The sequence below is a fragment of the Lynx canadensis genome, chromosome D2, assembly GCF_007474595.2.
Source record: "Lynx canadensis isolate LIC74 chromosome D2, mLynCan4.pri.v2, whole genome shotgun sequence".
Classification (NCBI taxonomy): Eukaryota; Metazoa; Chordata; class Mammalia; order Carnivora; family Felidae; genus Lynx; species Lynx canadensis.
The window spans coordinates 34,542,137-34,566,507 of record NC_044313.2 but is presented as its reverse complement, the minus strand read 5'-3'; the positions used below and the strand labels follow the sequence as shown (position 1 = coordinate 34,566,507).

Sequence of the window (24,371 nt, the reverse complement as noted above, 5' to 3'; positions counted from 1 at the left end):
ATATCTATGTCTAAAATTTGAATTTACATAGTTATTGAGAACATTTAGCTTTAAGTTCTTAGCAAAAAATTTCAGGTGCTAACGGAAATGTCAGCACTCATAAAGGGAACCAGCAAAAGCTGCTTCGGAAGGAGAAGTGGTAATAAGGACTTCCTTCTGTCTTGACTTGACTTGAGGGGAAGATGCCGCTGCTTATGTTGAAGTAATCTCTATGGGCAGGTGTTGAAATAGGCCTGGAGTGAGGAGTAGCAAAGCAGGACTGGCTTCCCAGAACAGGGTCTGGGTCTGGGTAGATGGTGTCAGGATTGGTGAAGAGAAGGGGAAAAAGTCTTGGGTAATGAATGCTCAGGAAAGGAACGCTCCATTAGGAGACAGCTGCGAAATAAGAGGGTGGCCTATTCCACTTGCCCTGCTCTCTTCACCTTGCTTTACTCTTCAGAATAATGAATTCTGCACATCAACTGAGCTAAGAGAGTCTGCCATTTCCTGCAGGGAGAAATGGCTTTCCATTCTCTTTGTAGGAGGATACAAATGTTGTCTTCATTTCATATGTTTTGGTTTCAGGTTCAATTTTCAAAAGGTTTATTTTCCCTTCTCAAGAGCTGAACCTGAAATTCAGATGTACTAACACCAGATGGTGGTTGTTGATACTTGGAGATACAGTCAGCTAAGAAAAATATTCAGTTTTTTAGAACTTAATAAAAACAATGGCACGAAGGGCCCAAACAGTGGGGTCTAGGTACAGGGACTTGGCTTGACTCACAGATAAAATTTTATTTTATTTTATTTTATTTTATTTTATTTTATTTTATTTTATTTTATTTTATTTTATTTTATTTTATATATATATTTTTTAACGTTTATTTATTTATTTTTTAAATTTTTTTTTCAACGTTTATTTATTTTTGGGACAGAGAGAGACAGAGCATGAACAGGCGAGGGGCAGAGAGAGAGGGAGACACAGAATCGGAAACAGGCTCCAGGCTCTGAGCCATCAGCCCAGAGCCCGACGCGGGCTCGAACTCACGGACCGCGATGACCTGGCTGAAGTCGGACGCTTAACCGACTGCGCCACCCAGGCGCCCCAACGTTTATTTATTTTTGAGACAGAGAGAGACAGAGCATGAACGGGGGAGGAGCAGAGAGAGAGGGAGACACAGAATCGGAAGCAGGCTCCAGGCTCTGGGCCATCAACCCAGAGCCCAACGCGGGGCTCTAACTCACGGACTGTGAGTTCATGACCTGAGCCGAAGTCGGACACTCAACCGACTGAGCCACCCAGGCGCCCCTCACAGATAAAATTTTAAATAACCAGAGGAATGGATGAAGTTTATATCCTCTGACAAAAGTCCATAAATATTGTTTCTTGCATTGAGGCTCTTGATAAAAGTGGGCATCATGGAATTTGAGGTACACATTTGCTGTTAATACTAGAGATTTCTATTAAGACAACTGAATACAACTATATAAAATGCTGTATTTAATGCCAGTATATAAACAGTATGTTTGAAAAAACTTTTTACGATTTGCTATTATTCTAATTCCAAATTGTTACCAATCACAGATTAATCAAATTCTTGCCTTATGCTCAGAACTGTTTGTAATGCTCCTTTCTAACTCATCCTGAATTCTTTCCAGTGGCTTCTGATCTTCAGCATTGTCTGGTTTCAAAACCCCTTTCTCTCAGCCACATGCAGAACTCCAAGGGGGAACTATACAAAATTGCAAAATTAAAAAAAAAAAAAGTCATCTCTGAACGTCAGGTCTTTAACATAGTGTGACAGTGCTGGTGGCCTCAGGAAGACTTTTTTTTCCTTTGGCATATTTTTACATCTTGAGAAAGTGTGATTTCCCAGAGAAGATCTGGATTCTTCTGTACCATTGAGACAGTGGAAATAGGCTTCTGATGGGGTTTCTTGGCAGAATGGGCAGTTGGATGTAGCAGAGCTTCCTTGATCTTCTAAGCCAGTGTGTACTCAGATCAGTCACATGTTGATTCCTTGGGGACCAAGTGTACAAAAACAAACAAAACTCACAGATGTATGAAAAGGAACTACTCAAAACAAGTGCACACTAGTAAAACAGTTGGTAGTGGAGTGGACAAGTGTGTGCTAAATTGAATCTAGAGTTAGCAGAGAAGGTTGTGATTAGATGGGGGAATCTTTATGAAGGAGATACATTTGAGTTGTTTTTCGGGAAGGACAGAAATTTCAGATTAATGGAAAAGAGAGCATTTATGTATGATGGTAATGTTTATAGGGCACTTATTGTATGTGGCAGGCAAAATAATGGCTCCCCAAAAGGTTCACATCCTCATCCCTGGAACCTGTAAATATGTTGTACTTGACAAAAGGGGTTGTTGCAAATGTGATTAAGGTTAAGACCTTAAGATAGAAGATTATCCAGACTTATATGGTTGGGTCCAAACTAATCACAGGGGTCATTAAGAGCACCGAATCTTTGATGGCCTATGTCAGAGTCAGAGAGAGAGAGATGTGACTACAGAAGAACGAAGAATGGTCAGAGAGATGCGGTGTTGCTGGCTTTAAAGAATGAGGAAGGGGGTCATGAGCTAAGAATTCTGGGTGGCCTCTATAAGCTGATAAAGGTAAGGAAATGAAGGGGCGCCTGGGTGGCGCAGTCGGTTAAGCGACCGACTTCAGCCAGGTCACGATCTCGCGGTCCGTGAGTTCGAGCCCCGCGTCAGGCTCTGGGCTGATGGCTCAGAGCCTGGAGACTGTTTCCGATTCTGTGTCTCCCTCTCTCTCTGCCCCTCCCCTGTTCATGCTCTGTCTCTCTCTGTCCCAAAAATAAATAAACGTTGAAAAAAAAAAAATTAAAAAAAAAAAAAAAAAAAAAAAAAAGGTAAGGAAATGAATTCCCCGGAAAGGAACCAGTCATGGTGACAACTTGAATTTAGCCCAGTGAGACCCCTGTTGGACTTCTAACCTATAGAACTGTAAGATAATACATCTGAATGTTTTAAGCTACTGTTTGTGGTAATTTGTTACAGCAACATTAGAAAACTAATATGAAACAGTGAGATGAGGTAGACCCTACAGTTGTGGTCACTTACAGATGCAGAAACTGAAAAAGATAACTAGGTTCCTGCTCAGTGTCACCCAGCTGTGAAGTGAAGGAGCAGGGAATTAAATTGAGGACCCCTGTCTTCAGAGCCCATGCAATACCACCTCCCAGGAATTTTGTGGGAAGGAGGATGGAGGTAAGTTTCTAGTAAAAACTCACTGAAGGGAGTGAGTTACACAGCTGGATAGGAAAGAGCATGGTTCACTCAAAGGGAAGTTCAGTGGGGCGCCTGGCTGGCTCAGCTGGTTGAGCCTCGACTTCTGCTCAGTTTGTGAGTTCGAGGACTGCATCAGGCTCCGTGCTGGCAGCTCGGAGCCTCGAGCTTCCTTGGATTCTGTGTCTCCTCTCTCTGCCCCTCCCCCGCTCATGCTCTGTCTCTCAAAAATAAATAAATGTAAGGAAAGAGCGGGGGGGGGGGGTGGTGGAGTTCAGAGCCTTGGATTAATGGCGACTGGAAAATAGTTGTCCCTTGGGGCTAGGTTTGCATTCCTTGATTATCTTCCTCAGTCGCTGCTTTGGTCATGACAAACTGGTTTACTCAGAGTCCCACAACAAGTCATTATGCAGGACTCTCCTACGTTAGTACTTTGCGAAGCCACGCCGCCTCTTTCCCATCTCTCTGATGCCTGCTCCTCTCAAGAGTTTCCACCCCTCCTCATCCTAGCTACAGCAACTGGAAGGCACTTGGGTTCAAGGATTTGAAGGGCCTAGGCATGAAGTCACAGGTTGCTCTGAGCCTCTCTTGTATCCTTGCCATAAAGGGTCAAGACTGGCCACCGTGAACTTCCCGCAGGCAGAGATGTGAACGCACCCAGAACAGTAGTCATGGGATTTTCTTGGCACATTCCTAAAATAAATCTTACTCCCACACACAATTTTTATTGAGTGCACATTTTCTTTTCTCTGACTCTCCACCACACAGAGTACATCAGGCCTCCTCGTTAAATGTTCCCGTAGTTTTTATTACAGATCGAGGGTGGTTATTTCACGGTCGATCTGCTTCATTATTCAGGTATTTCCAGCGCGTAGCAGAGGGTGTGGCACACAGAATACAAGAATGGACGGGAAAGCCACGTCTGTCACTAGATAGCAACTAGGGGCAAGTAGCTGGGGAGAGCGGAAGGCGACGCGTCTTCACCCCTCGCCTGGGCGGGCGGCACCTTGCGCTCGGACAGGTGCTGGCGCTGAGCCCGGGAGTCGGTCGCGTGCCCGCCTGCTGCCTCCCACGCACTCCGCGCGCCCCCGCGCCATCTCCCCGCTCGCCACGCCCCCTTCCCCACCCCCTTGCGCGCGCGCCTCAGGGCGCTCGCCCCCGCCGTCTGCGCGGCGCCGCGCCTCACCGGCTCCTCAGCTTCCAGCCAAGATGGCGGAGAATGGCGAGGGTCTGGGCACCGTCCCGGAGCACGAGCGGATCTTGCAGGAGATCGAGAGCACCGACACCGCCTGCGTGGGGCCCACCCTTCGGTAAAGCTCTCATTCCCCCAGGACCTCGCGCTGCCGCTGCTGGCGGCTCATGAGGAGCCGGGCGGGGCGTCAGCCACCGGCCGCGCGCGGGGCGTCCCGACAGGTGGTGCGCGCAGAGGCGGGCGGGGGCGCTCCAGGACGGCGGGCCGAGACCTGGGCCCGGCCCGTGCGGGGAGGGGCCGAACGGAAGGCTGCACCTGTCGGCCAGGCCCGCCTCACCTGCAGGAGCTGTCACCACTCAGCCGGTGGGTGTGGCCACCGCGGCGCCTCTGACCGCGGGATCCGCGGCGCCGCCCGGCCCTGGCCTGGGGTCTGGAGGACGCGCCTTGGGCCTCCCGGGCTCCCGGCGGGGCTGCAGGCGGCTGTGCTGGGGCGAAGGTTAACTGCCAGCAGCCGGCGTGACTGAGGCGCGGAGGCGCGCGCAGGTGGAAACCCAGGCGCCAGGGGCTGCGGCGAGCGTGGGAGAATTGAAATTGGGCGGGAGACGCCGGCACCATTATCGCTCAGCGCGGCGGGAGTGGGAGTGAGCGGAGCGTGGGCGAGAAAGGAGCGTGAGCTAGCGGGGAGGAGCTGATGCTCAGGAGCGCGCTAGTGTTAAGGAGCGCTCGCCCGGCACGCTTTCTGGAGTTAGGGAAGCTTTTAACTATTTACGAACGTTTCATTAATTTTGCATTAACTTTCCCATTTATTTTAAAAAAAGAGGCACCCTTTAAAAATAGTACTAGATAATGAATATTCCAGACTGAATACTTGGCTGCCCTAATATAATAATAGAATATCAGCCGGGCACTGTTGTGATCCACTAGATTAGGTTAGGCATTGTCATCGAGAGTAAGTGCCTTTAAGAGAAGCCTGATTGGCTCAGTCGGAAGAGCATGCGACTCTTCTTGATCTAGGTGTCGTGAGTTCGAGCCCTCCCTTGGGTGTAGATTACTTAAAAATGTGTAAATAAGTAAACTTAAAAAAAAAGAATAAGTGCCTTTTAAATATAAGGTTTCAACTCATAAGGATAATAATGAAATTATTATTCACTTAGGGTACTTAGGAATGATTGTGCTTTAACAGTATTCAGGATACACTTCCTCGAAATGAAGCACTGTATGTTTTGTGGACTTGGATGTAGTATCAAGTGAAGCCATATCAATATATAATGTAAATCCACCTTGCCCTGAAAGTCTGGAGTGTTTTGCCCTAGTCCTACTACTGGAGAAGTGTGCAGTCGTGGGCAAAAATCATTTAAGCTCTCTAAACCCCAATTTTCTTACTCCTGTACTTGGGGAGGGGGTGGGTGTTTAGATGCCCAGGGCGTTAGAGACCTTGCCTATTTGTTCACTGCTGTGCCCCTAACACCAAGCATGTGGTAGGCACCTGATGAATGTTTTTTTTGGTCACATGAAGTTCCTGCTATGCTCCGATAAGCATAATTAGTGCATTTCCTTAATTTTCCAACATAGTTTTTCTTTTCATAAAACTCTGTACATTTGGTAATGAAAGTAGAAGTCATAGATTAAAAGGAAGCTTTGTTTTCCTTACTGCGTGGTGAAACTGAAAGAGTACAGTATGTGGTATAGTTATCAGAACAGCCAATTTTTAAAAATAGTATGGGTTATGAAGGAGAGACTTCCTGCTGGGAAAAAATGGTAGGCATTATCTTTGAAAAGAGAGGAAATTAACTTAGAAGAAAATTTTGAAATATATTGAGACTTTTGTAACACAAAAAGAATATTCATAGTGTTATCATTCTGTTCTCTTTTGCTGGGCAATTGTGTCACCTCACTTTGTTGAAACCTATGCTGTTTCTTTGGTCAACTCCAGTGACTCATACTTACCCTGTATATATATATATATATATATATATATATATATGTATATATATGTATATATACACACACACACACACACACACACACACACACTTGTCATCTCATTTCAAGCACACTCTACATACACGCAGAAGGCACAGCTAGCAGTTGTTTCTCCTGAACAGTGTTTAAGCTATTACTGATTTTTCTCTAGGTTCCAATAAGTGCTAATATTAAATTTCTAAAAACCCTTTTTTTTTTTTGAAAGATACAAAGTAAAATAGTATAATGAACCACCATGAAGCCATCATCTAGCTTCATTTCAACCCTGGCCAGTGTCATTCCATCTGTTCCCCTATCCACTCTCCCTCACCCTGGATTATTTTGAAGCAAATCCTGGACATCAATTCACCTGGACATCAAGGTGCCTATCACATGCTTGGTGTTAGGGACAGAGCAGTGAACAAATAGGTAAGGTCTCTAATGTCCTGGGCATCTAAACACCCACCCCCCTCTGCAAGTATAGGAATAAGAAAATTGAGGTTCAGAGAGCTTACTATTAAGATTAGTTTTTGTTACTTCCCAATTATCTTTTAGTTGGCCTACTGGCTTCTGATACTGTTTCTGTTTTTATTTTTTTTTCTCCATGGGAGACTTTTTCAGCCTCACCTTTTCCTGATTTACTTTTTTTTTTTAAAGTTTGTATATTTATTTAGAGAGAGTGAGGGAGGGGCAGAGAGAGAAGGAGGGAGAGAGAGTCCCAGGCAGGTTCCACACTGTCAGCCCAGAGCCCACAGTGGGGCTCGAACTCAAAAACCATGAGATCATGACCTGAGCTGAAACCAAGATTCAAATGCTTAACTGACTGATCCACTCAGGTGCCCCTTCCAGATTTACTTTTTATTCCTAATGATTAAATGAGAAGCATGTGACTTTTCATTGGAGCTGGCCTACAATATGGTTCTTTGACCACAGTGGAATTAAATTAGAAGTCGATAACGGAAAACGGGAAAATTCCTAAATATTTGGGCACTGAATAGCACACATCTAAATAACACATGGGTGAAAGAAGAAACCAGAAAAAAAAGATTAGAAGGTGTTTGAACTAAATAAAATGGAAACACATCAGAATTTGTGGGGTACAGCACACAGAATATTTAGAGATTTATAGTGTTAAATGTCTTCACTGGGAAAGAAAGGTGTCAAATCAATGGCCTCAGCTTCTAATTTAAGAAACTAGGAAAAGAAGAGCAAATGAAGTCAAAAAGAGCCAAAGAAAGGAGCTGATAAAGAAAGGGGATGATAAAGATTGGAATGGAAATCAATGAAAAGGGAAATAGAAAAACGATTGAGAGAGTCAGTGAAATGAAAATCTATTTCTTTCAGATTTGTAAAGTTGATAAATCTCTGAGAAAGAAAGGGAGAAGATACCAGTTATCAGGGATTACCAATTCCTGATACCAGTATCAGAATGAGAGGTGACATCACTGCAGATTCTACAGATATTAAAGGAATATTATGAACAGTTTCATGCCAATACATTTGCCAACTTAGAAGAAATGGACAAATTCCTTAGAAGAGACAAACTATCAAGGTAATTTCCCCAAATTGGTCTTTAGATTTGGACAAAATCAAAATGCCGGCAGAAGGTTTTTTGGTTTTTTTTTTGGTTTTTTTTTTTTTTTTTGCTAGAAATCAATAAGCTGATTCAGAAGTTCTATGGAAATCCATAGGACTGGGACGTCTGGGTGGGTCAGTTGGTTAAGTGTCTCACTCTTGATTTGGGCTCAGGTCATGATCTAACAGTTTGTGAGTTTGAGCCCTGGTTTGGGCTCTTAGCAGACAGTGTGGAGCTTGCTTGAGATTCTCTCCCTTTCTCTCTTTGCACCCCTGCCTGCCCCCAAAGTAAATAAATAAGCATTTAAAAAAAAAAAAAGAGGGGCGCCTGGGTGGCGCAGTCGGTTAAGCGTCCGACTTCAGCCAGGTCACGATCTCGCGGTCCGTGAGTTTGAGCCCCGCGTCAGGCTCTGGGCTGATGGCTCGGAGCCTGGAGCCTGTTTCCGATTCTGTGTCTCCCTCTCTCTCTGCCCCTCCCCCGTTCATGCTCTGTCTCTCTCTGTCCCAAAAATAAATAAAAAAAAAACGTTGAAAAAAAAAAAAAAAGAAATGCATAGGACCTAGAAGAGTCTAACTTGGGAAAAGATGAATGGACCTGGAAGACTTACACTACCTGTTTTTAAGATTTATTGTAAAGCTATAGTAATCAAGCCAGTGAGATACTAGCATCAAGATAAACAAATAGATTCACGGGGCAGCTGGGTGGCTCAGTCAGGTAAGCATCTCACTTCAGCTCAGGTCATGATCTCATGGTTCCTGAGTTAGAGCCCTGTGTCCGGCTCTCTGCTGTCATTGTAGGGCCTGCTTCTGATCTCTGTCCCTGTCTGTCTCTGCCCCTCCCCTGCTCGCATGCACCTGCTCTCCCTCTTTCTCAAAAATAAATACACACAAAAAAAGAGATAAATAGATCCATGAAACTGAATAAGAGACTCCTTAAATAGATTCATACATGTGGTCAAATTAATTTTTGACAAAGACATAAAGGCAGTTCATTAAAAAAGGGTAATTTTTTTAAAGTTTATTTATTTTGAGAGACAGCAGGAGTGGGGGGAGGGATAGAGAGAGAGAGGTAGGGAGAGAACCCCAAGCAGGCCCCCAGCTACCAGCACAGAGCCTGATGAGGGGCTCAAACTCATGAAACAGTGAGATCGTGACCTGAGCTGAGACCCAAGAGTTGGATGCTTACCCACCAGAAAATGGTAGTGTTTAAAAAAATTTTTTTTTAATGTTTATTTATTTTTGAGAGATAGAGATAGAGCACATGCGGGGAAGGGGCAGAGAGAGAGAGAGAGACACAGAATCTGAAGTGGGCTTCAGACTCTGAGTTGTCAGCACAGAGCTGGTGTGGGGCTCTAACTCACAAACCACAAGATCATGACCTGAGCTGAATGAAGTAGGACACTTAACCGACTGAACCACCCAGGAGCCCCGGTAGTGTTTTTTTTTTTTTGTTTGTTTTTTTAAATTTTTTTTTTTCAACGTTTATTTATTTTTGGGACAGAGAGAGACAGAGCATGAACGGGGGAGGGGCAGAGAGAGAGGGAGACACAGAATCGGAAACAGGCTCCAGGCTCTGAGCCATCAGCCCAGAGCCTGACGCGGGGCTCGAACTCACGGACCGCGAGATCGTGACCTGGCTGAAGTCGGAAGCTTAACCGACTGCGCCACCCAGGCGCCCCAGTGTTTTTAAATAATGGGTGAAACAATTGTATATCCATATGCAAAATAATGAACTTTGATCCATACTGTATACTATATTTAAAAAGTACCTCAAAGTGGATCATAAATATAAAATGCATAACTACAAAACTCCTAGAAACTGTATGCAAAAATCTTTGTGACTTTGGTTAAGGAGATTATTCTTAGATACTATTCCAAAAGCATAATATATAAAAGAAAAAATTGATACACTGGACTTCATCAAAATTGAGAACATGTGGATATCAAAGATACCATTAAGGGAATGAAAAACCACAGGCAGGTAGAAAATATCTGAAAAATCACATATCTCATTAAAAAAAATAAGTTGTGGGCGCCTGGGTGGCTCAGTCAGTTAAGCGTCCGACTTTGGCCCAGGTCATGATCTCGCGGTTCCTGAGTTCAAGCCCTGCGTCGGGCTCTGTGCTGACAGCCCAGAGCCCGGAGCCTGTTTCAGATTCTGTGTCTCCCTCTCTCTCTGATCCTCTCCCATTCATGCTCTGTCTCTCTCTCTCTCTCAAAAATAAATAAACATTAAAAAAAATAAAAAAAAATAAGTTGTGTCCACACTGTATAAAAAAAGTCTTTGAGCCTAGATAAGAAAGCAAATGATCCAATTAAAAAATGGGTAAAAGATTTAGATACTTCACAAAGAAGGTACACACAGGGCAAATAAGTACATGAAAAGATGGTTAACAACATTAGTCGTTAGAAATGCAAATTAAAACTACAACAGTGAATCACACTATTGGAATGTTTAAAATTAAAAAGACTGACCATACCATGTATCCGTGAGGTTGTGGAACAACTGGCACTCTCATGTGCTGCTGTGGAAGTTTCATGGTGCCATTTATTATGTCAAAGAAGTTACATTTCATTCCTAGTTTCTTGAATGTTTTTATTATGAAAGAATGTTCAATATTTCCGACGCTTTTTCTGCATCTATTAAGATGGTTGTGTGGTTTTTAATCCTTTATTGTATTTATGTGGTATACCACATTAATTTTCAGATGTAAACCGTCATTGTTTGTGGGAAAAATCCCACTTGATCATACCGTATGATCCTTTTTATATGTTGCTGGATTCTGTTTGCTAGTATTTTGTTTAGGATTTTTGCATGTATATTCATAAGAGGTTTTGGTCTATTATTTTCTGGGGATGCCTTTGTCTGGTTTTGGTATGAGAATAGTATCTGAGAGTGAGTTGGTTAGTGTTCCCTGAACTGAGATGACCATGTGGGTTTTTTTCCCCTTTGTTCTATTCATGTGGTATATAGTACATTGATTTTTTTTTTGTTTTTTTTAAATTTTTTAATGTTGAATCTCTCTTGCATTCCTAGGATAGATCCCATTTGGTCATGGTGTATAATCCTTTTACTGTGCTGTTGGATTTGGTTTGTTACAATTTTGTTGAGTATTTTTACATCTATATTTGCAAGAAATAAAAGTCTAGTTTTCTTTTTGATGTCTTTATCTGGCTTTCGTATTAGAGTAATGCTGGTCTCCTAGAATAAGTTAGGGAGTGTCCCTCCTCTTACACTTTTTTGGAAGAGTTTGTGAAGGATTAGTGTTAATTCTTTAAATATTTGGTATCTGTGAAGCCATATGGTGTTTCTTTGGAGATTTTTGATTACTGAATCAATTTCTTGTAGAAATCTGTTCAGATTTTCTAGTCTTTTTGAATCAGATTTGTATCTTTCTAGAAACTTGTCCATTTCTTCTAGGTTATCAAATTGTTGGTATGTGGTTGTTCATAGCATTCCCTTTATAACCCTTTTTATTTCTGTGAGGTCAGTAGTAATGACCTCTTTCATTCTGCATTTTAGTAATTTGAGTCTGTCTTTTTTTCCTTGGTCAACCTAGCTAAAGGTTTGTCAGTTTTGTTGATCTTTTCGAAAAACCAAACAACTCTTCATTTTATTGATTTTTATCTATTTTCTAATTATTTCATTTCTAGTCTTTATTATTTCCTTTCTTCTGCTTGTGTTGTGTTAGTTTTCTTTCTATTGCTGCCTTCTGATGGAAACTTCGGCTCTTGATTTGAGATCTTTGTCATTTTTTTTATAAAAATTTTTTTTTTAACGTTTATTTTTGAGACAGAGAGAGACAGAGCATGAGCAGGGGAGGGTCAGAGAGAGAGGGAGACACAGAATCTGAAACGGGCTCCAGGCTCTGAGCTGTCAGCACAGAGCCCGACGCAGGGCTCGAACTCACAGACCGTGAGATCATGACCTGAGCTGAAGTCGGCCGCTTAACCGACTGAGCCACCCAGGCGCCCTGAGATCTTTGTCATTTTTAAATACAGGCTTTTGCAGCTACAAATTTCCCTCTGAGCACTGCTTTAACTTCGTCTTGAAGTATTTTTAAAATTTCTTTTATGATTTCTTCTTTGACTCATTGGTTACTTAGAAGTGTGTTAATGTCCACATATTTGTGAATTTTTCAAGTGTCTTTCTATTAATTTCTAATTTCATTACATTGTGGTTGGAAATCATACTTTGAATAATTTCAGTTCCTTTAATTTTATTGAGGCTTCTTTTATGGCCTAACATATGGTCTGTTCTGGAGAATGTTCCATGTGCACTTGAGAGGAATGTCCATTGTTAGATAATGGATAGCTTTTATTTTGTGTTGTTTTGGACCCTGTTGGTGTGCCCTGTATGTGCATAATTGTCATATATCCCTGATTGATAGACTTTTCTACTATCATAAAATATTCTTTATCTGTAGACTTGTTTTAAAGTCTATTTTGTCTGATATTAGTTAAGCCACTAGCTTTTTTATGGTGGCTTTTTGCATCATATGTCCTTTTCTGTACTTTTACTTTCAGCCTGTTTTTAAAATTTTTTTTTTTCCAACGTTTATTTATTTTTGGGACAGAGAGAGACAGAGCATGAACGGGGGAGGGGCAGAGAGAGAGGGAGACACAGAATCGGAAACAGGCTCCAGGCTCTGAGCCATCAGCCCAGAGCCCGACGCGGGGCTTGAACTCCCGGACCGCGAGATTGTGACCTGGCTGAAGTCGGACGCTTAACCGACTGCACCACCCAGGCGCCCCTCAGCCTGTTTTTATACTTAAATCTAAAGATTGCCTCCTATAGATAGCATATTGTTGGATCTTGTTTGTCACCCATTTTAACATTCTGCCTTTCGTTTAATCCATTTATGGATTTAATGTTGTTATTTACCTAGTTATATTTATTTTACTGACATTTTACTTATTATTTTCTATATGTCACATTTCCTTTTTGCTTCATTGTTCCTTTCTTCAGCACTCTTTTTTATTACGTGAATATTTTCCAGTATAACATTTTAATTTAATGGTGTTTTTCAGTATCTTTTAAAAAGTTATTTCTTAGTGGTGGTTCTCAGGATCAACTTCAGATTTATTCTAACTTAATTCCAGTGAAATACAGAAATGTTAATTCTTTATATCTCTATTTTCTCTTTCCCTTTTTTGTCCTATTTTGTTATAGGTCTTACGTCTATATATGTTACAAACCCAACAGTACACTGTTGTGATTGTTACTTTATATAACTTTCTGTTTTTTAAAGAAGCTGAGGGGCGCCTGGGTGGCGCAGTCGGTTAAGCGTCCAACTTCACCCAGGTCACGATCTCGCGGTCCGTGAGTTCGAGCCCCGCGTCAGGCTCTGGGCTGATGGCTCAGAGCCTGGAGCCTGCTTCCGATTCTGTGTCTCCCTCTCTCTCTGCCCCTCCCCCGTTCATGCTCTGTCTCTCTCTGTCCTAAAAATAAATAAACGTTGAAAAAAAATTAAAAAAAAAAAAAAAAGAAGCTGAGAGAAGAAAGAAGAGCAAGTATGTATTTATGGAGTTTGTTACAACAGTATTAACCCTTAATTACCATTTCTGATTGTCTTTATTTTTTGCTGGGTTGTAGGATGTCATCTTGTGTCATTTTATTCCTCCAATACAGCTTTGCTCCTACACCTCCTTTTTGCTCTTACTGTCAAATATATTACATTTCTGTATGTTAGGCCCACAAATAGAACTATGCACATGTTGTTTTTTGCAATTGCTTTTTAAGTCAGTTAAGAGAGATGCTATTTATACTATCTTTTATAATTACACAGTTAGCTTTACTAGTGTTCTCTCTCTCTGTGTGTGTGTGTGTGTGTGTGGTTATATTGACATCTGGGCTCACTTTTTTGATTGTGAAGAACTTCCATTAGTTTTTCTTGTAAGACTGGTCTGCTGTTAACTAATTCTCCCAGTTTTTGTTGAGCTGGGAACATTCTTGTTTCACCTTCACTTTTCAAGGACAGTTTTGTTGGATATTAGACTCTTGGTTGACAGTTTTTTCTTTTAGCACTTAGACTATGTCATCCCACTGTTTTTTGGCCTCCATTGTTTCTGTTAACCTTATTGGTATAACCTTGTATGTGATAAGTGGTTTTTCTCTTACTACTTTCAAGATGTTCTATTTGTCTTTCATTATTTTTACTATGATGTGCTTGGGTATGGATCTCTTTGTGTTATCCTTCTTGGAGTTCCTTGGTTATCTTCGATGTCCAGATTATTATTTTTTAGCATATTGGGAATTTTAGTCATAATTCCATCAAATATTCTTCAAACATTCTTTCTGACTTTTTTACCATCATAAAATATTACTGTGGTGCCCTCATCATGTATATGTTGATGTGCTTAATGGCATTTACATTTGTCTGAGGTGCTGTTCATTTTCTTCATTTTTTTTTTCTCTCTGTTCTTTGGATTGTATAATCTCTATTAGTCTGTTTTCAAATAGTCTTTCTTTTGCCAGTTCACATCTAATGTTGACATCCTCTAATGCCTTTTTCATTTCTGTTGCTGATTTTCGACTACAAACTTTCCATTAAAAAATTTTTTTTATGTTTATTCATTTTTGAAAGACAGAGAGAGACAGAGCACAAGCAGGAGTGGGGCAGAGAGAGAGGGGGACACAGAATCTGAAGCAGGCTTCAGGCTCTGAGCTGTCAGCACAGAGCCCGACGCAGGGCTCGAACTGAAGAACCGCGAGATCATGACCTGAGCCAAAGTCGGACGCTCAACCGACTGGGCCACCCAGGTGCCCCTGGAATTTCCATTTTTAAAAATAATTTCTTTTTTTAATGTTTATTTTTGAAAGGGAGAGAGCTGTGCTCATGTGAGAGCATGGGACGGGCAGAGAGAGGTAGAGAGAGAATCCCAAGCAGGCTCTGTGCTGTCAGTGCAGAGCCTGATGTGGGGTTTGATCTCATGAACCATGAGATTCTGACCTGAGCTAAAATCAAAAGTCAGATGCTTAATTGACTGAGCCACCCAGATGCCCCTGAAATAATACCTATCTTTATCAATATTGTCTTTTATTAGACATTGTCATCATACCTTCATTTACTAATTTAAGTAAAGTTCTTTTCACTATTATGAATTATAGTACTTTGAAGCCTTTGTGAAATCCAACATCTGAGCCATCTCATGGGGCCTGTTTCTTTTTCTTTGTATGACTCACAGTTCCTGTTTCTTTGTTTATCTCATAATTTGTTGTTGTAGAAAACTAGAAAGCTTAGATAATATATTGTAGTAACTCTTGATACTATCACCTGAGTCTAAGGGTAGCTCTGGAGCTTGAATGACATCAGGGAGTTGTTCTCCTTTGAGCCATGGGGCTTCTCTTTTCCCTCATCTCCACAAATTTCTCATCTGCTGCAGGTTGCCCCTAGAGCGTGTGTGTGTTGTGTGGCATGACTTCCACGTGCCTCCCACTTGTTGGTCTCCAGAGGAGGGTGCAGCTGGGAGTCCTCAGCAGCTGGGAGATGAATGCACCCTCAGGTAACAGGGATTTATTGCACACTCCAGCAGCTAGAACCCATCTAAGCAGATTGTACTCAATAAATGTCAAAGGAATAAATGGTATAACTTTTTTATTTATCTCTCTAGTTTTTACATTTATTCCTGGCTTAATGATTTTTCTAGGGGGTGAAATCCTCTAATTTTCTAATCTTCAGTTTTGTATCTTGTTTTCCAAAATTATTATTTTTTTAAAAGTTTTTATTTATTTACTGAGAGAGAGCAGGAGCGAGAGCATGTGGGGGGGGGGGACAGAGAGAGAGAGGGAGACAGAGAATCCCAGGCAGGCTCCAGGCTGTCAGCATGAGCCCGACCCGGGGCTCGATCTCATGAACCATGAGATTATGAACTGAGCCAAAATTCAGAGGTGACTGTTCAACTGACTGAGCCACCCAGGCACCCCTGTTTTTCAAAATTATGATAAAATATACATTGTATAAAATTTGCCATTTTAGCAGTTTTTAAATATACTGTGTCATTAAGTACATTCACAGTTATTCTGTAGCCATCACTACCATTCATCCTCAGAATGTGTTCATCTTCCCCAGCTGAAAGTGTGTTCATTAAAACACTAACTCCCCATTCCCTTTTCCCACCAGCCCCTGGCAATGACCGTTCTATTTCTGTCTCTATGAATTTGAATACTCCAGATACTTCATATATATGGAATCATATAATATTTGTCCTTTTGTGACTGACTTGTTTCACTTAGCATAATGCCTTCAGGATTCATCCATGTTGTAGCATGTGTGAGAATTTCCTTCCTTTTAAGGCTGGCTAATACTGCATTGCATGTATACATTATTTTTTGTTTATCATTCATCAATACATACTAGTATTGGTTCCATCTTTTGGCTGTTATGAATAATGCTGCTATGAGCATGCTGTACAAATATGTGTTTGAGTGCAGTGGAGGTTTTTCAGGCCAGTGTCTGAGATGTGTTTTGACTGCAGGAGGGCTCTCAATCTTTTCTTTCCCTAGTTCTCTTTGGTAAACTAGGCGACCTGTGAGCCTCCTGTTTCAATTGTGTGCTACCAAAATCACCATTGTTTTCAAGAGTGCCCTTATGTTTGAACTTCTCTACACTCTGTTTTAAATAAAGTCGCTTTCTTTGGGGAGAGCTTTGCAGCTGTCTGCACTTACCTCCTGTATCTCCCTGTGGGAGCCACTTCTCCAAAGCTGGGTTAGGAACAGTGGCTTGCTTCTCTTAGACACCCTTGCTTTAAGAGCAGGACTCTGAATATGGGAGTAAATTCTGGTGTGCTCAGAGCCTCTGTCCTGTGAGTGAGCTGTAGTGAGGCAGTCAGGAGCCTAATATTCCTGGCTGCGTTCTGTGACCCTTTCATGGGGCTGAGTGGAGGAAGGGAGACTGGGTAGAAGAAGGGAGCCCCCAACCTTCTTGGCCACACTTACCTGGAACACAAAGTTGGTGGGAGGGAGGATGGGAAATGCTGGATGTCTGTCCTTTTTTTCCACCCTTGACTGAAACCTAGGGGGAGAGGAAGCCCTGCCTTCTTAGCCACACCCACCCAGGATGGAGCTTCTATCATGCTGAGCTGGGGGTTAGAGAGGAAGGATGTGGGTCATGGTTCAAGGGCCACAGACTTACTGTTCTTATCAAGCCTTTAGTAGATTTTCTTGAATAAATGTTTCTTCATTTGCTGTATGCTCTTAGAACAACCTCCAGAGACTTTAGAATTTTTTTTGTTTGTTTGTTTTAAATAATTTTTACTAAGTATGGTTGTTTTACTAGGAAACAGCTTTGTGAGTTCTGGAAGCTTCTTGTTTTTAATAGTGGTAAATTTCACAAAACAAAATAAGCTATTTTTAAAGGTTTAATTCAGTGACATTTAGTACTGAATTTATAGTACATTAACAAAGTGTAACCATCACCTCTAATTCCAAAACTTTCATTATTGCAGAAGGAAAAAGCAGTCATTCCCCATTCCTCCTCTTCTTTTAGCCCCTGGCAACCACTATTCTGCTTTGTCTCTGTGTGGATTTACTTATTCTGGATATTTCACTTAAATAAAGCATATACTGTGTGACTTTCTGTTTGGCTTCTTTCACTCCATGATGTTTTGGGGATTCGTCAGTGTTGTAGCATGTATCAATACCTCTTTCTTTTTTAAGACTGACCAATGTTTTGTGGTATGGCTATTGCACATTTTGTGTATCCATTCATCAATTGATGAACATTTGGATTGTTTCTGTCTTTTGGGTGTTACGAATATGCTATGAACATTCATGTACGAGGTTTTGTTTGAATACTGGTTTCAATATATATTTTTTTAGTATATACCTAAGAATGGCATTGCTGGGTCATATAGTTATTCTGTGTTTAACTTAAAAAAAGTGTATTTTATGGAATGTCAATAATTTGAAGTAGCATGAGGCTATAATACTGTCCTTCATTATTGAAGACGCAAACTCTGACTTACAGCTTTTAGCAGAGCTAATTTAGGCAAGCATCAGAGTAAAACAAAAACTAGCCATGTTAGATTTAATGGTTATGTTTAACTTATTACTATAACTAATATTGGAATGGTGGAATTTTCTGTAATGTACAGTGCATTACTATTTTAAACATTTTTGGCTAGTGGAAACATAATCACAGCTAGCAAATTGACAAATCTTTAGGGACTTCCCATAAAGAGCACAATTTCAGAAATGTTTGTATTATGACACTTTTTACCTATACAGATTTAATGTAGGAAGGCTGAGCATCTCTTCTAATTTGACTTTTCCAGTGCAAGTTTTACTACAGTAGTACAACAAACCTAATTGTTTCTAGCATATCTTTTTGTAAGTTGAAAGTAAACAACTAACTATGCTCTTACAGAGTTGCTCTGGGAAATCTCAAAGACAGTTTTAGGTGTAAAACATATCTTGAAAGTTTTATTTTTTTTCTTTATTTAGGCTCCAAATTTTAGAAAACAAAATCAAAACTGGGGCGCCTGGGTGGCTCAGTCAGTTGAGCGACTGAGGTCAGCTCGGGTCATGATCTCATGGTTTGTGAGTTCGAGCCCCACCCCGCGTTGGGCTCTGTGCTGACAGCTCAGAGCCTGGAGCGTGCTTACAATTCTGTGTCTCCCTCTCTCTCTGCCCCTCCCCCACTCATGCTCTGTCTCTGTCTCAGAAATAAATAAGTAAATAAAAGAAAATAAAATCAAAACAGTTATCAGATATTGTCTGAGAAGCAATACTTGGGTACTTATTTAATTAAAGTGAAAGTGAAGTATTTAAAAAATAAACATAGGTAACTTGATTGTAAAGAACCTTAGTTCTTTCATAAGTGAGAGGAAAATTGTTTATTAAATAATCAAGAATATAATAAAGTCCATGTGAAGAACAGAAAATTATTTTGGCAAAATAGACCCACTGCTGCTACCTAGGCAAATTGTACGGAAGATAAAGAATAACCTTTCAGGGGCGCCTGGGTGGCGCAGTCGGTTAAGCGTCCGACTTCAGCCAGGTCACGATCTCGCGGTCCGTGAGTTCGAGCCACGCGTCAGGCTCTGGGCTGATGGCTCAGAGCCTGGAGCCTGTTTCCGATTCTGTGTCTCCCTCTCTCTCTCTCTGCCCCTCCCCCGTTCATGCTCTGTCTCTCTCTGTCTCAAAAATAAATAAAACGTTGAAAAAAAAATTAAAAAAAAAAAAGAATAACCTTTCATATTATAAGCGTGTCATTAACTGGTAAACCAAGGAAGCAAACCCAATAAAATTGAGCAAATGCTGCAAAATTTCATTTTATTTTATTATTTAAAAAAGAATTGTAATGTTTGTTTATTTTTGAGAGAGGGAGGGAGGGAGAGGGAGGCACAGTATCAGAAGCAGGCTCCAGGCTCCAAGCTGTAAGCACAGAGTCTGACGTGGGGCTCGAACTCATGAGCTGTGAGATCATGACCTGAGCTGAGGTCAGACGCTCAACCGACTGAGCCACCCAGGCGCCCCTCGTAATGATTTAAACTTTTAACCAAAACTATATTTAATTTACATTTCACATTGAAACACTGAGGTGGAACATTGAGAACTGTCTGTTACATACAACCAGCATTTTATCAGACTAGCAAAGCTCATGGGCACACCCAATACAACTCCCTGCAGACTCTAATGTCCCTTTTATACCTTCTTAAAGTGGCAAAAATGAACACTTTTATTAACATGTCCTCCAAATATAGCTTGTCTATAGCATATAAAAATAAGAAACAACAGTATATAGAGTAAATTATGGGTAGTAATCCCTCTTCTAAAATTCTACCATTTAAAAAAATTAGATGACCAATGGTTATTAGTTTAACTCACGCCACTGAGATCAAGAGTCACATGCTCTTCCAATTGAGCCAGCCAGGTGCCCCTTAATATCAAAGTTATAAGCTACCTAAAAGATCTTGGAAATCCGTGTCAATACATGTTGTAATAAAAAGTTTGTCAGAACAATGATTCAACTTAGTTGAACACAAATTTACATTTTAGCTATTTAAATAAAATATTTATATAGGCTAATGTTAGCTTATCTGAAAAGTAAATGTTTATGCATTTAGGAAAAACAAACCTAAATAGAATAAAATGATCAGAGAAAATAAATAGCTTTTTTCTTAAAGCAGAGTTATTAAACTAGACTTGTGTCAAAGTTGCACTTTACTTATGTGAACTTGGACTTTTTAAATGTTTCTTAGGGCCACCTGGCTGGCTGGGTCGGTAGAACATGTGACTCTTGATCTCAGGGTCTTTAGTTCATGCCCCATGTTGGGCATGGAGTCTACTTAAAAAAATAAAAATGAAAAAATTTAAAAATATTTCTGAGTTAATTCCTGTAAGAATAATTTATTAAGTCTAACACATTTAAATAAACAATAAGAAGTTTAATTTACTTGTTTTCTGGGAGTTTTATAATCTATTTATACAAGTACTTATTATTATTTTTAACCACTGAGCCAGTGAAAACAGAGTTCCTTTAATGAGAGGTAAAAGTTTCTGAACTGCAGGTACAGAGCTTTATAGCTTTGTGTCTATGATTTCATCTACTGGTTTAGAGACATGAATTGTAGAGCTTAAAAACAAACAAAAAACCTCACTGGTCCAGATACCAAAAACTTATTCTTGGTGGGCATAAAATTCTAAATAGACAAAAAAAGATTATCAAGCCAGAGTATGTCTTTTATCTTTTACCCAAGAGATCTCTGTCATCCAGGTTTGGGATCACCAAATAAATAGTTAAGCCATGAAACCAAATTCTTAGTCATTGTTACCACTTAGGGTAATAATGTATTGGACAGGCAGTAATTAAAAATCAAACCAAAACATACAATCTGTGGAGAAGAAACAGTAACAACAAGCAGAGAAGAGTCAGCAAAGTTAAATGTGTATTTCCACTTGGGTTTTACTTCTGGGATCCAAGAAAAGAGGTGCCTAAGCTTAGGCAGCTCGTGAGGTACAATTCTCTGGCAGTCCAGTTTCCTGACTGTGTCAGGTGAATCCACTGGGCACTTTGGTGAAACGTCCAAAACTTAAAAGATAGTTTTCAAAAAAGATAAAATCATGACCCTCATACAGATATAAAATTAATACATGTCAAAGGTTTTATTTAACTTGTTAATTATTGAGAGATCTAATAAGGCATTAATAACGGTTTCAAAAACAATGGCAGAAAACAGTATAGGCATTTGGGAATGCTGAAATAGATTTATAAATAGAGACATAAGTGGTGACTATCTGCAGGGCAGTAATTACTTGCATTCCACAGGCCGAAATGTTTTGTATTTCCATGAACAAGAATAACTTGCTTTACTATCAGTTCCTCAATGTATAGAGATGTAAAATAGGCCAGACAGTGAAAGGCACAGAAAATGTGTAAGAGTAATCCTTTTCATCCACTTCAAAATTTTTCACAATTTTTTTGCCATTATTGGAAACATTTTTTTCATTTTGTTTTTTACTATGCTTGCCTTTTTTTTTTTGCCATGTCAAAGGTTTTAATTTTTATGAAAATGAAATTTATCAATCTTTTTCTTCTAGATTTTGAGCCATAGGAGAATTTTCCATAGTACCAGGTTATAGAGAAATCTACCTGTTTTCTTTTGGTATTTGTATGGTTTATTTTTTACCTTTACATTTCTGTTTTTTTTTTTTTTTAATTTTCTTTGGGTATGGTATAATGAATGGCTCCAGGTTTTATCTTTTTTTTTTTTTTAAGTTTATTTATTTATTTAAGTAATCTCTACACCCAGCATGGGGCTCAAACTCACGACCTTGAGATCACGAGTCTTGCGCTCTTCCAACTGAGCCAGCCAGGTGCCCTGGTTTTACTTAAAAAAAAAATTTTTTTGTATGGCAGTCCAACTATCCTAACACTTTTTATTTAAAAAACATATTTTTTTGACCTTGATTTGAGATGCTGCCATTATCATTTATTGAATTTTCATATGTGGTGGGTCTTTCTCTTGATTCTTCATTCTGTTCATTGTCTATATGTCTATTCATACTTTCAATTATAGAGACTTTATTGTTTTATTTGGTGGGGCCACCTTCACCTCATTGCTCCTTTTTCAGGGGGTTCCCAGGGATTCTACCTATTTTTTAATTTAAAAAGTTTTTTGTTATTATCATTATTTGAGTATAGTTGACATATTAGTTTAATGTGTACAGCATCCGAGTCAACATTTCTATGCTTATGCTATGTTTACAAGGGTAGCTACCATCTGTCACCATACAATGCTATTACAGTACCATTGACTGTATTCCCTATGTTGTACCTTTCATTCCCATGACTCATTCATTCCATAACTGGCAGCCTGTATCCCCTACTCTCCTTTACCCATTTTGCCCCTCCTCCTTCCCCCCTTCCCCTCTGGCAACTCTCAGTTTGTTCTGTATATGTATAAAAGTATAGATTTGATTCTGCTTTTTGTTTGTTTATTCATTTGTTTTTTAGATTCCACATATAAGTGAAAACATGTGGTATTTGTCTTTCTCTGACTTCACTTAGCATAGTACTCTCCAGTATATAGATTATCTTTAAGCTATTAGGCAGACATCACATTAGATCTGCTTTAGACAGTTTAACGTGTTTTGTTTGACTTTCCAAAGTCTAAGAAAGCAGTCTACATCTGCAGTCATTAATCTGCTTTAAGCATTTTCAATTAAAATTTATTTAGCATTTCAATTTGTAATCCTAGAGGACAAATACAATTTTGTATGTATTGGGTGTTTCCATTTCTCATCTTTTGCATTTTACCAAGTAACACAAGTCAACAGGAAGAGACATCTCTGGTCAGGAGTGTAAAAACAGGAAGGAGGAAGTCTATTGCAAATCTGTGTTAGCCGATTATCAATTTAGGTTGCACTCTAGAGGATGTCCATTAGCGATTAGCATCGCACTTTGTTGTTACCCAGAATTAACAGTAAGCGTTAATGTCAATGTTATAGAATGTTGACCCTAGTTATAAGAAATAATGTTAACTAACAGACTGTACTAGGCTCTTGCCTATGCATGGGAACAGGATACTGTTAGTGAGAACCAGTCACAGAAATTGCATATGGAGGGAAACAAGGCAAATAAAATTCAAAATCAGAAATAGAGGGAACATCATCCTGTATTTTTTGCCTTTGCCTGATCTTGATGCTTTGACAGGTTGTATAATCCTTTAAGATATGGTTGTATCCTTTTTTCAAAAAAATTACGGTCTGTCAACTTTGTCATTTAAAAAATTGTTTGACAGAATATCAACTGAATGTCTCCAGTTGAATTAAGAGGAAGCACCTGAGCATTATTTTGTAAAGCATTCTAAGAATGCATGTGGCAAACTAGATGAAATATTTCATGGGAAAATAACACAGAAGGTGAATATTTTGTAAATAAGAAATCTTTTTCAGTATTCTGTGATGCAAGGAATTGGATTCTATGTTTATACTTTTTTTTTTTTTCTTCTGGAGTTGCTAGAAACTCACTTGCTTTGGATATTCAGGATACCTACTTGGTTTAGCTACCTGACGGTGGTATTTTAAGATACTTAGCATATCCCAAATTCTTTACTTAGCTGTACAGTGTTGTGGATGTTTTGGAAAAATTAAAACTACTGTGTAAAAGCTACATGGTGGCGGCAGCTGCTGATCCTCCTCTTCCACCTTCTCTTCCCTCACCTCTTCCTCCTCTTCCTCCTACCCCTCTTTCTCTTCCTCCTCCTCCCCCCCACCCCATTTGACATGTGACATGTTCATTTCCTCAGGTGTCTATTAACTTAACCTATGCCTTTATGGGACTCTTATTTATGGATTATTTTGTGGTAATGCTTCCCACATTTTTTTTTTTTTAACGTTTATTTATTCTTGAGACAGAGAGAGACACAGCATGAACGGAGGAGGGGCAGAGAGAGAGGGAGACACAGAATCGGAAGCAGGCTCCAGGCTCTGAGCCATCAGCCCAGAGCCCGACGCGGGGCTCGAACTCGCGGACCGCGAGATCGTGACCTGGCTGAAGTCGGACGCTTAACCGACTGAGCCACCCAGGCGCCCCAGCCCACAATTTTTATGTCATGGCACAACCAGAAAGTTAGATTGAGAGATGATCATTATATATGCCTATAACGTATTCAGTTGGGAAGATGTACTCTAGTGTGTGGGTCAGATGAGGGGGTTTTTAAACCCCTTATAATTTTAAGAAATGTTTGTGTATGTGTGAAATGTGTGCAAGGATAGGCGTCTTAGGGATTTGTCGTTGTTGTAGGTACCAAACCAAATTGAGTTAGCTTGAAGAAATCTGGAAAAAAAAGAATGAAAGCTTTCTGGGTATCTCACAAAATTCTTAAGACAGACATGCTTCTTAAAAGACAAAGAGGTAGAAGACTGTTTCTTTCTCCTTCCTGCTTCTCTCTGTC

At 40.2% G+C, this 24,371-nt stretch overlaps 1 protein-coding gene and 1 long non-coding RNA gene across 8 annotated transcripts in view; one reads left to right on the top strand and one right to left on the bottom strand.

The window, feature by feature from the left end:
- Positions 1 to 24,371, top strand: part of EXOC6 (exocyst complex component 6) — a 230,353-nt gene that overhangs the window by 14,153 nt on the left and 191,829 nt on the right. For 2 of the 7 annotated variants that reach the window (XM_030334694.1, XM_030334686.1), the window contains exon 1: positions 14,932 to 15,476. The exons of 1 other annotated variant lie outside the window; for it this stretch is intronic. In XM_030334694.1, coding sequence (XP_030190554.1) covers positions 15,277 to 15,476 — 200 coding nt within the window. In that variant the 5' untranslated portion in view covers positions 14,932 to 15,276. Of the gene's footprint in view, positions 1 to 4,400; positions 4,552 to 6,621; positions 6,825 to 7,201; positions 7,948 to 14,931; positions 15,477 to 24,371 lie in introns of those variants that run through there. 4 more of the 7 variants (XM_030334693.1, XM_030334688.2, XM_030334695.1 and 1 more) reach the window with 4 other exon arrangements.
- LOC115527212 lies at positions 1,458 to 4,506 on the bottom strand. The gene is made up of 2 exons (XR_003972862.1): positions 4,428 to 4,506; positions 1,458 to 2,326 (listed from the first exon to the last, which is right to left on the bottom strand). It is a non-coding gene; the product is annotated as an uncharacterized LOC115527212 (long non-coding RNA).